The sequence below is a fragment of the Cinclus cinclus genome, chromosome 5 (genome assembly GCF_963662255.1).
Source record: "Cinclus cinclus chromosome 5, bCinCin1.1, whole genome shotgun sequence".
Classification (NCBI taxonomy): domain Eukaryota; kingdom Metazoa; phylum Chordata; class Aves; order Passeriformes; family Cinclidae; genus Cinclus; species Cinclus cinclus.
In genome coordinates this window covers 68,679,092-68,693,261 of record NC_085050.1, presented here as the reverse complement: position 1 = coordinate 68,693,261, position 14,170 = coordinate 68,679,092, and the positions used below count along the sequence as shown (strand labels likewise).

At 40.7% G+C, this 14,170-nt stretch overlaps 1 protein-coding gene across 1 annotated transcript in view; it reads left to right on the top strand.

Annotated features, from left to right (window-relative positions):
- FAT4 (FAT atypical cadherin 4) overlaps positions 1-14,170 on the top strand; it is a 122,053-nt gene that overhangs the window by 104,443 nt on the left and 3,440 nt on the right. Inside the window, exons 11-16 of the mRNA XM_062493986.1 lie at positions 558-865; positions 4,822-4,907; positions 6,003-6,182; positions 7,210-7,334; positions 8,443-8,654; positions 13,330-13,591. Of these exons, the coding sequence (XP_062349970.1) occupies positions 558-865; positions 4,822-4,907; positions 6,003-6,182; positions 7,210-7,334; positions 8,443-8,654; positions 13,330-13,591 (1,173 nt within the window). The remainder of the gene's footprint in view (positions 1-557; positions 866-4,821; positions 4,908-6,002; positions 6,183-7,209; positions 7,335-8,442; positions 8,655-13,329; positions 13,592-14,170) is intronic.

Genomic DNA, 14,170 nt, shown 5'->3' with positions numbered 1-14,170 from the left:
CTCCAGTAAAACAAAAATCAAGGGAAATTCTGAGACAGAGGTCTGAAAAGAAGTATGGAGAATGCACCAAAATATTCATATCAGCAAAAACTTGAGAAGACATAATATTTTAATCACAGATGTGCCTATTTCATAAGTATAAAAAATGAGCCACCCAATGAGAAACAGTTCAGATAACAGTCACAGAGTGAAAAATAAACTCAACTCGCACATTTATTTCCATAGCTGGGCTAATAAATGCCTGATGATAATTAACAACCATGTCTTGACAGAGCTGTCTAACTGGCTTGGTTTGGTGTTTTCCGAAGAAGCCGCAGAGCTCGGCGAAATGCTTTTCAATTGATGCATCTTTCCTTTGTGACTCAGTGTTTAAGTTTAAATACCATGTACCTCATCACCCAGCTGTGGGTGATAGCATCCTTCTGTTGGTTGTGTGATTTTAATTGTACATCAGGGGCTCCACAGCCGCGTCGAGAGCACATCCATGCTTCTCTCCTGGGAGAATGCACAGTGAGGAAAAAACTCCCCCATTCCAGACTTTACTTCTCATTTTTCAGGTGTTTTTGGGAATCACTGCGAGCTCAACAGTTATGGATTTGAAGAGCTGTCCTACATGGAGTTCCCCAGTATGGATCCCAACAACAATTACATCTACATAAAGTTTGCCACCATAAAGAGCAACGCCCTGCTGTTGTACAACTACGACAACCAAACAGGGGAGCGGGCGGAATTCCTGGCCCTGGAAATAGTGGAAGGGAGGCTGAGGTTCTCCTACAACCTGGGCAGTGGCACCTACAAGCTCAGCACAGCTAAGAAAGTGTCTGATGGACAGTTCCACACCGTCATTGCCCGCCGGGCTGGAATGGTAAGAAGTGCAAAAATGAGGATTTTAAGGCAAGTTCAGCCAAATTGCTTTGGCTTCCAGGCGAGTGCAGAGGAAGGTAAAATTAGTGACATTGTGTTTGCTAGCAGAAACTCCAACTTTGGGAAAAACCTCCTTCGTTTCTGCCTTATTCCAACTGACTCAAAGCCCTGTGGTGGTTTGTTCAGTATGATGATGATAAAGTATAATGAAAAAAACATGTGCAAAGTGCCCCCATACTTTCAATGTGAAAAATGAGAGCCAGGAATAATTAATGACATAGATGACTATGCACGGGGCTAATTAACTGGTGTAGATTACAGGGATGATTATCAGGGAATGCTAATTAACCACAGTAATTGCAAAAAGCCTCATAATAATTTTTCTCAACATTTGGAAAATAGAAATGGACAAAGTTAAAATTCTAGGCATCCATGACCTTCTTGAGCCAATCCAGAGATTTTACCAATCTCATCAGTCTGGGAGCCTGGTTTTCCTCTGTAGCATACATGTAAAGAGTTAAAAGGTGCTACATTATGAGAATTTCTGAGGGGAAGGAGGAAAGTTACTTCTTTGTCCCCCAGAATGCATCTGAGGTGAGGAATTCCGCCAAAAACTGGGACAACTGATTGCCATATGCCTGGCACTCTGACCCTTCTCCTGCCTTCATTTTTTTCTTCAGTAAATGTTTTCTATTCCTCTTCTCTCATTTTTTTTTTTAATAATATTTCCAAAGCAGAACATAAACCAAATGCTCTTGGAATCCAAGCCAAGTTTTTTGACTCCACAGTGTTTGCATTAGAAATGAAACCAAATCTATTTGCCATCCATAATCAGTAACTGTTACCCAACAGTTCCCTTCTCAGGCAGAGATGGCCAGCATACCTGGAATTCCATATTCTTCCCATGTTTGAAATTAAAGTCACAGAACAATAATATGTGGTGGGGTGCCCCATTTTCTTTTGTGCATTTCAACCTAGGACTGATGAAGGGAATAAAAGCAATAAACCTAGTGTGGCTCCCTTCTAGTCCTTGCAGTCTTGAGCCTAAAAATCTGTTTCAGTTCCTAGAGCAAGACCTTATTTCTCCATTTATTTTGGGTGTTGGTCTCCTCTCCCAAGTTACAAGCAACAGGACAAGAGGAAATGCCCTCAAGTTGCAGCAGGGGAGGCTTAAATTGAATATTAGTAGAGTTCTTCCCTAAAAGGGTTGTCAGTGCCTGGAACAGGCTGCCCAGGAAAGTGGTTTAGTCACCATCCCTGGAGGTATTAAAAAGATGTGTAGATGTTGCACCTGGGGACAAGTGCTGGCTTAAGTGGTTGGACTCTAGCAGATCTTTTCCAACATTAAGGATTCTATGGTTTTGTGAAATCCAGTCTTCAGCTAGATTTGCAAATCCAATTTTTGTGTGTTTTTAGGGCTTATATACCCAAATAACATGAAAGATAATTGTGATGTTGAGCAATGACTTTGATTTAATGTGCTTTGGTATCAGATTCCAATTTGCATCTTGCAGATTTAATAACTTATGTCACAGCTTCCTAATGGTAAAGCCCAAAGGTGCACTTTAATCTTGACATGCACCAGGTTCCCATTTTAGTAACTAAGGTAGAATGTTGCTTCTATAAATAAGATGTAAATCGCTAAGTATTAGGGGCACAGAGTAAAAGTTGCAACAAATAAATGAAGTACACTGAAGAAAAAAAACAGAGAAAGAAAATATTTTACTTGTCAGAGTGCCAGAGGACTGTAGAAGAAGACAGAACATAAAAAGGGCTATTTATAGAAATTTCATCTATGAATGCTTCAGGCTAAAAGCAAGCATTTAAGACTACCTATACCTTTGTGTGATTTTGTTTGTTTTTATGGTTTAAATCTATTTGGTAATGTCAGCTGTTTACAAACAGTATGTGAAGAGAATCACTTTTGTCTTAGATACTTCTGCGGCAGGAAGAATGTCTCCCAGGTGTCCAAAACTGTATAAAGTACCCCCCCCTTCAAGATTCCAAATCTGTCATTTCCTACAGCACAGTGGGATTTTATCGGAAACTGGTAAAATCATTAAGCTGTCAGTCCTGAGCTATTGCAAAGTGACAGGATAGAAAGGCTCATAATATGGCAAGGTAACTGTAGAGTAATGCTTGAGTAACAAGCAGGAACATTTGACTAACATTAGAAAATAAATTGCATGAACTCTGATCCAAGTAAAATATATTCTCAAATATCCAGCCCTTCAGCTGGGGTTGGAGCTTGGCTTGCAGAGCACATAGCGATGTAAGTTAGGGAGATTATGCTGATTGAGCTAAGAACAAAAAAACTCATTTCAGTTTTTGTTGTTCATGTTCTGAAGGAAACTATGTATGCATGTGGTGGCATACAGAGCAGCCAGCTTATTATTCTTTCTCTGAATTGTTTCATTTACACAGGGCTATAATCTGCTTTGTAACTGCAGTCTGACATTTTTTGGGAGAAGCACTTTGCTCATTTGTATGGAAAGAAATTCAAGATAAGCTTCCATTAAAAACAGCAGATTGAACAATTTAATCGTACTGTAGGGCATGATTTAAGGCTAAGAGCTCTGAATTTATTTGGTCAATACAGTGTGTCAGCTTGCAGCGTGTGTTTGGAACTAGCATGGACAATCTGTGGGGATTTCAACAGGCTGTTGTTACCAAACTTATTTGCAGGCAGTAGAAAAAAACCTCTGCAGAGTAATGATGTACTGATAGCCAGTGCTGCTTGCTCAGCTCCCATAGAGCAATCTAAATCAAAATATAAACCCAGCCATTTTTAAAGGTGGTGTTTGATTTAAATTTGCTGTAAAACTGTACCACACATCTAGCTGAAACATGAGGAGATGTACAATGTGGAGATTATGTTTATTTTTCTGAAAATTTGTTTTAAGGAGTAACTAACCTTCAGGGTTGGTTGGGGTTTCTTTTTTTCAGCGCATCTGTTATTAATAAATCACTGTGGGGACAATTCTTTGCTAAATAAGGAATAAAATAAAAACTGCTTTTTAAATCAGCAGGAGTTATTTCATGACTTTTACAGATTACAAACAGAAGTGCCATGAGTAGCTTTAGTGTAAATAAGTTGGATAGGTAGTCTCAGAATCACAGAATGGTTTGGGCTGGAAAGAACCTTAAAGATCATCTGGTGCCCTGTCATGGGCACAGACACCTTCCACTAGACCAGGCTGAGGCAGCCTCATTGTCTGGGACTTGATGGCTTGGGAGTAAAAATAAAAATTAAAAATAATAATAATTTTTTAAAAAATTATAATAAAAAGTAAGACTGCTGTAAGTACTGCTAATGCCTGGTACTGCTCTAAACATCAACTCAGTCCTGCTCTAGTTGTCCAAATGCTTCTCCATTATCAAAGCTGAGGTCCCTCTTGACCTCTTAGTCAAGGGGTTACCTCAAGCTGGTCCATTTGGTTACTTTTTGAGTTTTATTGAGTGGTTGATTATTCTTTTTAACTAGTAATCTCAGTGTTTCTACTCCCAGGATCATTATTTTTAACTGGTAATATCAATGTTTGTACTCCCAGCTTTTGTAACATGCTTTTTATCAAGTTGAATATGTTCAATGTCATGGTAAAGCCCCTGGAGGAACACCCTTTGTGATTGGAGGGAGTGGCTTTTTGCTCAGATTATCTGAACCATATCAGGAGTAGGATATGGTATGAGCCAAAATAACTTCAGTTTCAAGGAGTAAAGCAAACAAATATGAGAGAAACCCTGCCCAAATGTGAAAAATTGGTGTTTAACTGCTTCTCTGTGTGGAGCAGACAATTTGCTCCCTCTCTGTATCCAATCCCCACGACGTCCAGATACACAAGTGCTCCTTTCTAGCCAAGTCCTTGATAGAACACACTTAAGCATAAGTAGTTCATGTGGCATTGCAAGTCCAAAAACTTGTAATACTCAGCATATTTGTGTGTGTGCCTTTTGCAGGCAGCATCCCTGACGGTGGATTCCTGCTCTGAGGACCAGGAGCCAGGCTACTGCACTGTTAGCACTGTTGCTGTTTCGACTGACTGGTAAATATTTCTTCGTTTTGTGGAAGTTCCTTCTTTAGTTTGGGGTTTGGGTGGGATTTTTTTTTTTTTTTTTTTTTTTTGAGTAAAGTTAAAAGCAAAGTTAAGAAGAAATCTCCCTGTAAAGCCAGAGAAAGTTGGAGTAATGATAAGGCTCCCAAGTGTCAGTTGCTTCCATCTTTGTGGAAGCAAATTAAATGTTTCTGCGTGTGCTGCTGCTTGCTAGGCTACATTTCTGCATGGAACAGGATCATAACAAGGAGTTTGCTCAGAAATCCCCAGTTCTGGGCACCATCTCTGTCCCCGGGTTCTGGTGGCAGTCAGGAAATGCATGGCCATAAGTAGTCTGTACTGTGGTGTAAATGAGGATAAGACCTATTGCCTAATGATTTGGGGTCATGTATTTATTTAAACTGCACCTCTCATTGCTCATAAAGGCATAGGAAAGAAAATCATCTGATTACTTCTGGCTTAAAAAAATATTAAGAGCAAGTATTAAGAGAATATAAAAATATTAAGAATAAGCATTAATATTAAAAACTTAAGAGATTTTGACATTGTTTTCAGGTGTTGCCTGTTACAGTTTTGAATTCATAAACAGTGTCCAAAAAGGAAAGCAAACTTTATTTCTGGTGTTTACTGTAACTAACTCAGTAGCCTTTGGGTTGTATCTTTGGAGATAACAGTAACTTTAATCCAAATCACTTTGGCTACTTTCTTACAAAAATCACAGTCATGTTTCCTGCCACACAGAGGTGTTACATCTTTGCAAAACAATGGCTCCATCTTCCTGCTCTTTAAGTATCATCTACAATCTCAATTATAGTTGGGTAGAAAAACTTACTTGTTGTGATCTCAAGCACGCTGCTCAGTCAAGTGAACAAAAATTTTGACATGCAAACTAAGTGTGAATTTAGAGTGATACCCACTCTAACTTTTAGTTCAAGTGCTATTGATCGCTCTGTCTCCTCTCCTAAATGTAAAATACCAATTTGGGAAGAGGAATTTTAGCTGCAGGCTGTAGCTGATGGCTGCAGTTCCTGTGCTGTCATCACTATCCTGATGTCTGGTACTGATGAGGTATTTTTTCTTTTGCAGGACTCTCGATGTACAACCAAATCGAGTTACTGTCGGTGGCATCAGGTCCATAGAACCCATCCTTCAGAGGAGAGGACAAGTGGAAAGCCATGATTTCGTGGGCTGCATAATGGAGTTTGCAGTCAATGGACGTCCCCTGGAGCCCAGCCAGGCTTTGGCAGCCCAAGGAATCTTAGATCAGTACGTCTGCTACATATGGGATCAAATGGACCCCATTTGCAATACAGGAACCTGTCATGAAGGCTATTCAGACACCAAGAGATATTTCACGTTAGATAAAAAAGAACTGTAGATCCTACTGCAAAATGTGAAAAATGTAGGAAGAAAGTGAATTTGGATTAAAGGTTCACTAAAAATTACAGAGTCTTAAAAAAAGAAAGCAGCATCATTACATTTCTATTGTCAGTGATTATTCAAGTTCCTTTGCAGACTGAAATTGCATAGCCCCTGTTCTTGTGTGTGTTTCTAAATTCCATCTGTTTTTGACTGTACTCATACTGTTTGCTAACCCTCTACTCCCTTTTATTTCCTCTTAATCCACCATGTCTGTTCTCTCACTTTGCCTCTCAAGTATCACTGGATTTCCCTCATATCCTCTGAGTGGTCTTTCAGAAATGATGAACTATCCAATTCTATTGATTTTTCCATCTCAGTATTTGAAATCACAGTTGTAGAAATCATGTCAGTCTTCCCTCCAGATTTCCTTGTTCACACTTCCTGTCTAAACCCCCATGTTTGTGCTGGTCATTGTAATACAAAGGTTCTGTCAGTCTGCAGCATAAAAAATGCCTAAAATGGTTTCTTCTCTCTTGCATAACAGATAGTAGGAGTTAGGCTGTCTTTGAATTCCTTCCTCTTTTGTAAGACTGCTGTAAATTGATGCTGAAAATTGGGATCTGCTTAGAAACTTGAGCTGTCTACACAGATTCTTGGAATTACAGAACAGCTTGTGTTGGAAGGGTCCTTAAATATCATCCATTTCCAACCCCCCTGCCATGACCAAGGACACATTCTACTAGACCAGGTTTCTCAGAACCCCATCTAACCTGGCCTTGGACACTTCAAGGGATGGGGAGAAGAGCCATTTCTGCATCTCCAAGAGGAAGAAAGAGAGTACCATTTAAACAGAGGACACTCCCCAGCACATTTGCTCTGCTGCCTACTTGTGTGCACTTTTTTCAGCATCTACTTTTCTTGTTTCTTCCAGGTGTCCCAGACTGGAAGGTGCTTGCACAACCAGCCCCTGCCAGCATGGTGGCACTTGTGTTGATCAGTGGTCGTGGCAGCAGTGTCACTGCAAGGATGGACTGACGGGAAAGCACTGTGAAAAATGTGAGGAGGAGGTTTCACTGTCTTTACACCTAACTGAGGCTCAAACAAAGGCTGTTAAGTGTTTCTTTTCAGAGCTGTGGGATTATGAATTTTGCAAAATATTGAAAACAAGCAGCATGTTGCCTATTAAGAGGTTTAAAAGTCCATAATGGACTGTTGTCCTTTCAAGAGCTAAAAATGGCAACAACTTGAATGCATAATATTTTCTGGTCTGTATATGGCATTGCAGGTAACTTGCACTCATCTAAAGTCCTGCTTCCCAATAACATACAATCTGTAACTAAAATAAAGGTATCCCATAGGAGGGATTTGTCTGCTATGGGGAGGTAAGAGGGAAAGTGAAAACCCCTTCACGTAAACATTGAGTTCGTGTGCTTACAGCTTCTCCAAACTAAAGTCCTTTTCATCAAATTGACTGTGGATTATACGCAAGAAAATATTGCAAATGTAAATGAAAACAAGGCATTTACGCTCGGGGGTGATTAACTCTCATAGGAGTAGCCCTGTAAATCAGTATGGGATTGTCCAGGAGAGCAAAGTGATTTATTTCCGTGTAGTTATAGTATAATGACTGGGCTTTGTTTTTTTACATGTCCCATTATTGTTTAGCTGATTTATATGCTTTTATTGCACCGGTTTACAAAAGAATTTAGCCATAATTTTAACAGTGTTTGGTAGTCAATGCTCTCTGCCTTTTTCATTCACTTTTTTTTATGCCATAACAAATAGAAAGTCATTATCTCTGCCCTGAAGAGCTTAGAGTTCAATATATCATGAAACACTGCTTGCAGTAATGGAAACAGTAACATCCCTGGGAAGGAATTACAGTTCCGAGAGCCAAATTTTTTTCCCTACTCCCTCACTTGTTCCCTGGCGAGTTTTAATTTACCATTGACTGATAGCAGCAGTAAATTACTCGCACACTCCCAATCTCAAGCACACATTCTGGTGGAAGCCAAAGAATAGAGGGGCTGCAGTTGCCATTCCCTCCCGCTCTCCCCCTTGACCTGCTCTGAACTCCATCTCTGCTCTGAGGGAAAGCGGTGGCGATGAGGCGGATCATGGCTGGGGCTGTAACGTGCTCAGCGCTTCCCTGTCCTTGTCCCAGATATCACTGCTGACACGGCCCTGTCGCTGGAAGGCAAGGGGAGGCTGGACTACCACGTGAGCCCCAACAAGAAGCGGGACTACCTGATGAGGCTCGGGGCTCGGGGCGTGGGTCGCCCGGGCGTGGAGCGCCTGGAGGTGAAGTTCATGACAAGGAGTGAGAACGGTGTTCTACTCCACGTGCAAGAAAGCAGCAACTTCACTACTGTGAAGGTAAGATTACAGCTAATGCTGAGTTTGATTTGATTGGACTGCCTCCTGCGCAGCGATCAAAATCCCGGTTTTCCATTACTCTTTCTGTTTCCTTTATAAAATATTAGGTCTTTAACTGAGACTAGGCACTGCTCCAGTGTCATTCATCTTCTCAACAATTCCCTTCTCATTTGCCAAGGTATCAGAAGATCTTGATGGTTTTATATCTAATCAGTTTTGTCTAGACTCCAAAGAGTGACTGTTTTAAGGCGACGAGAACGGTGCTCATTGCCATGGTTATTATCATCATTACACTTTACAGAACAAATCATTTTGTTATTGGCCTTTTATCTTCTGATTTTTTTGAGCCTTGAACCCAGACCCTCCTTAAGCTAGCAAACGATTGCCAAAAGGTTTTCATTAATTCCTACCAACATGGCTCAAGCTTATCAAACTAGGAAGTAAGGGATAAGTCGAATTCATGAGGTTACTCACAGACCAATGTCAATATCAAATTCTTTTGGTACACATGGCTGATTAATGCTTCAAATGCCACACTGTTTTGGGGGTTTTGGTTGTTTTTTCTTTCCTCAAAGAGCTTATTGCTGCAGAAGTTACCTTTCTCAAGAGAAAGCAATGGTTTGGTTCCTGACGATGACTCAGTCCATTTACTCATAACTCTAAATGAGTACAGCAGTGATGTTGGCAAGCCCCTTTATTGGGTTAGTGTAAGCTCCAAGTTTCCTTGACTGCTGCAAGGCTTTCCAATTTTTTTCTTCCCTGACTTTTAGAGAAATTCATACAGAAATTCACACTTTCTAAGCTTCAGCCCCATGGATATCCTCCACCTGCCTGGTCAGAGTTACAAAGCTTTCCTGACACACCGGCTGCATTTAAGAAGCAAGTCTGCACTACTTCCCTGGCATATGCTTTTACCACATCATTTCATAGGAAGTTTCTGCCTTGCTCGTATTAGCAGATAAGATCTCAGTGTTTTGACTTCTGGAGAGAAGAAAAACCTTTTTCTCCCCCTAGTAGAATTTGCCAGGTGAGCTCTCCAAGCATTATTGGAAATTTTCAAAAGAAAGAGAGTTGCCTTCCCTGGCTAAAAGCCCTGGTGCTGTGTTTATGCAAACACTTTTGTTATTGTTAATATTGGTTATACAAGCAAGTTATACAAGCAAGCAGAGGGTGTCAAGTCCCAGCCCCAGCTGTGCAAGGAAAGAGAGCAGAGGTTTGTCTAGTACCAGATGCAGAAGTCTGAGGAAGGAGAGCGGTGCTGGTTGCTGCCAAGCAGTTCCCAGGTGATGCTAGTTAGTAAAACTGCAGTAATTTAACTGTAGTTCATGCAGCATGGCCTCTGCACTGCTCCTCATTCCCAGAGTAGGTATCACCAGGAGTATTCCCCTCAGTGGTGGCCTGAGATGCCAATGAAGCCAACCCAGCAAAGATGTCCACGTCATCTCCATCCATTCCTGGTGCAGAAGTTGGGCTTTAGGGACCTGTCTTTAAAATTCTTGTCAGTCTTCAAAACAGACAACTTTATAACTTGATTTTTGAGTATTTTAACATGCCTGTTATCCAAAGTATTAGCATTCAGAGAAAACCTGCCATGTGTTTTTATTAAACCACACTAGGGAAAAGCTACGGGTGCTGTGGCTACTTCCATGCTTTCACATTTTTCCTCTTGTAGCTAATTGGTTTTGGTGTGGCTGAGATTGGGGTGAAACTAGAGAAGTGGCAATAAATCAGACCCACTGAGATTGTGAGCAGTTGATTCACTAAATGATAGATGTAAACTCCTTCCAAAGAACCCGAGAGGGGACTTTATGATATAAAGGGATCCTTAATCCAGGGAAGACACAAACATCTGCAGATTACATTAAATAACTGTCAAATTCAGATGGAAAATGCTTCCTCTGAAATCTACTACAATGAAGAGGGTGGGGGATTCCTTATTACTAGGGCTCTTTGTCACAGCTTGTTTTCCTACAAATGCACATTGCAAGTAATTCAGTTAGAAGTAATGGGATAAATACAGCAGGTTAAAGGTGAAATTGCCTGTCTTGCTTTATCTAGAAATCTCATCTGCAGCCAGAGTAAATTAGCATAAATGGAGCTCTGAGATGTCTGAATTGTGCAGGTAGAGGATGTGGATTACATTTCACCTATATTAATTGACATACCCCTATGTGAGGGGTGGTTGGGCACTTGCACAGATTGCCAACAGGAGTTGTGGACACCCCATCCCTGGAAGTGTCCAAGGCCAGGTTGGACAGGTCTCTGAGCAGACTGGTCTAGAGAAAGGTGTCCCTGCCCATGGCAGAGGGGTTGGAACTGGATGGGCTTTAAGGTCACTTCCAACACAAACCATTCCATGGTTCTACGCATGTATTAAGTTGTAAGAATTAATCAGAACATAACCCTTTTAAATGACATCCTGTTCAATGGCTAGTTTTAAGACAAATAAAACCCAGTATGTTCAGCAAATGAGATTTGGAATATTAGTGAAGTTGAATCAGCCCTGTAGTTAGGAATATGTTTGCTTTAGTGGTTCATTCTTTTCATTATATTCTACTTGTCAGTTGCTCAGCCATTTAAATAAAACCCAGAAATTCATGTTACTCAATACTGTCAACTTTAGCCTTTGTTTCAAATTTAGAAACATGTTCTGCTTCAAGGCACCAAGAAGAACATTCCATATCTTTTCCTGTTTGAAGCAGTCATGGACCAGCTCTTGTCTCTGGAAATTTTCTTTTCCAAATGCCCCTAGTATGTTATTTATGAGTCTGTTAGCATTGCTCACATGCAATTTTAAAGATACAGAAATAGGGTTAAAGAATCCTGAATTACTATGGAAAATATCAGTTGCTGACAGGTAAATAATTCTACAGATCTGTTCTAAGGTGAAATTAAAAATTTTGCTTCTGTGCTCAGTCTTCCCTTAAGCTTGGAGGGTATTGTGTGGCATGGTGTATTCCTTTCTGTTTACATAAAGACGAAAATACAAGGAAGTGGTTTTTATGGGGTATAAAAGACAGAATAAGACATAACAAACCAATTACAGGTTGCAGACATAAATATATATACATATTCAACTCAGTCAACCTTTTTATAAGTGATTGTGGGAAATGGTGTTTAATATGTTTTAATAGTCTGTGGGCTGCATTTGTAAATGTGGGATATTCCTTGGGCTGTGTGACAGTTTAGACACATGCCACTTGTGTTTTATCAGTAACAGCAGCATCCTGTCTCCGAGGCGAGCTTTGTCAAACAATACATTTTCAGTCTAAATTAATACCTTCATAAATGAAGTGGATGCACATCTTAACCATTGTATCCTCCATCCAAATGGAATACGTGCTAGATGCATTCATTCAGGCAGCTGCCAAGGCATGAGCGTGGTCTTACAGCCTTATTAAAGCTGGAGTGTCTGAACAAAGTCTTCAGCTTGCATCACTGGAGAAGCAAATCCAGGATGTTTAACAGTTTCTGGAAACGAGAGCAGCATTCTTGTAGCTGGTGTGTCACCTCGCAGTTCTTCCCAGGTGAACCTTATTTTTCCTGGAACAAAGGATGCAAGGCTTTGAGAGCTTTCAGCAAACCTGGGGCTGTGACCTTTCCTGGACTCTGCCTGTGCACGTCCCACACGCTCGGGGTAGGGATCTCGGACTGACCGAGCTGGAGAGGAGAACAGAGACAGAGAGCGGTTGTTCCATTTAATATGTGGGACCAAACATGCAGGAATATCTGTGGCCAAACTTGCAGAGCACCAAAGGAGAACTTGCAGCAAGTTTCAGAGCCATCCTACATGAATTTACACAGTCCTGTATGCCCTTAAGAGGTCAGCCAACATACCCAAACTCATGCAATATTTGAGAAACTGGCTGGGTTGGATGTTGGGGATTCTTTTTAAGCTCCTACATCTTAAGAGCAGAATTTGCACTGACCTCATTTTGGGATCATAATAAGAAGTTTGAAATCCCACATCTCATGATTCAGTAGAATTGTGAGGCATCTTTCTTAAGAGAAAAAGCCAAAATATTCTTCCTTTTTTCCCCCTAGCTGTTCACAAGTTTTAAAGCAGTTTGCTCAAGAAAGTACTATTTGAAAATTCTCACACAATCATGCACTTTGCAACTCTTCGGAAAGCTTTCTGAAATACAACAAAAGTTTTCTGCAAAATACCAATTAGCAGAAAAAGCAGATATGAAATGGGGTCCTTGCTCAAGCCCTGCCATGCCTTACGCATTCCTACTGTGTCGTAATAAAAACTGGATGCAATTTTCTTGGGCAAGGACAGCATCTGTTCACTCTGCAAAGCATTTTTCACACTTGCCTTGAAAAAAGAGGAAGGATTATTCTTTCTCTGGTTAAAATGTGTTGTCATGTGCATGACCTATAGCTGGCTTCCCAGTAGGATTAGCCAGGGATTGAATGGGTGGCAGCTCTAAGATGCAAATTTTCTGCTGATACTTTTACAGTGTAATTTATTCAGTTCTGGCCAAGCTTTTCATAATAAATAATTGCCTTTTTAGTACAAAGCAATTATTTGGGGAAAAATATACCCACTTCCAGCTTTCTATTATACCAAAGATGTTACTGTAGCTGTGCTGAGCAGGCATCACACAGGTTATGTGTGATGGAGTTATGTGACACCATTTTAAAACGATGCATCATGTGTTCTTCTGACCAGATAAAAGGTGGCAAGGTGCACTACATATCTGATGCTGGAGTTGCTGGGAAAGTGGAAAGGAACATCCCAGAGGTGTATGCTGCAGATGGCCAGTGGCACTCGGTCCTGCTGGAGAAGAACGGCTCTGCCACCGTCCTGTCGGTGGACAGGACTCACAGCCGGGACATTCTCCATGCCACCCAAGACTTCGGTGGCCTGAATGTCCTCACCATTTCTCTGGGAGGAATTCCATCCAGCCAGCCTTTCAAGAGCACAGATGCAGGTATTTCCTGCCCCCCCCCCCCCCCCCACCCCCAAAAGTATTGTTATTCTTTATCAGTAATTAGTGTATGTCTGTCCTTTGCCAGAAAAAAAATGCAAATTGAATGAGTATGGATTACAGACTTTGTTCCTTTAGTACACACTGAGGGCTTCTTGTTTCCAAAAGCAGGCACTCCATCTGCAGGGCTTTTTTGAGACAAGGGGGTGTTTCTTGTCTGTGCATTAGTTGCCATATTCTTGTTACTCCAATGGAGAAGAAAGGATGTATTCTTTACCTGAGTCATAATCTGGAAAATCAAGGCAAATCTTTCATATGGGCAAAAATACTAAACAAAAACTTTGTAGGGATTTGGTAAATATGACAGAATTTACCTGGTTATTAATGTGATTGAAATCTGCAACTTACTCCTGCTTTATCCTGCTGTCAAATGAAGAATAGGATTTCTTTCTGAGCAAGGACAATAAGGAACCACCCTCTGACTGATGTCTAGCTGTTAAGGAGCAAATCAGTCTCCCTTAAGAGTTAAAGTAACTGTCTCAAACCCTGGCAAAAGAAGTAGATAACACATATTTGATAAAA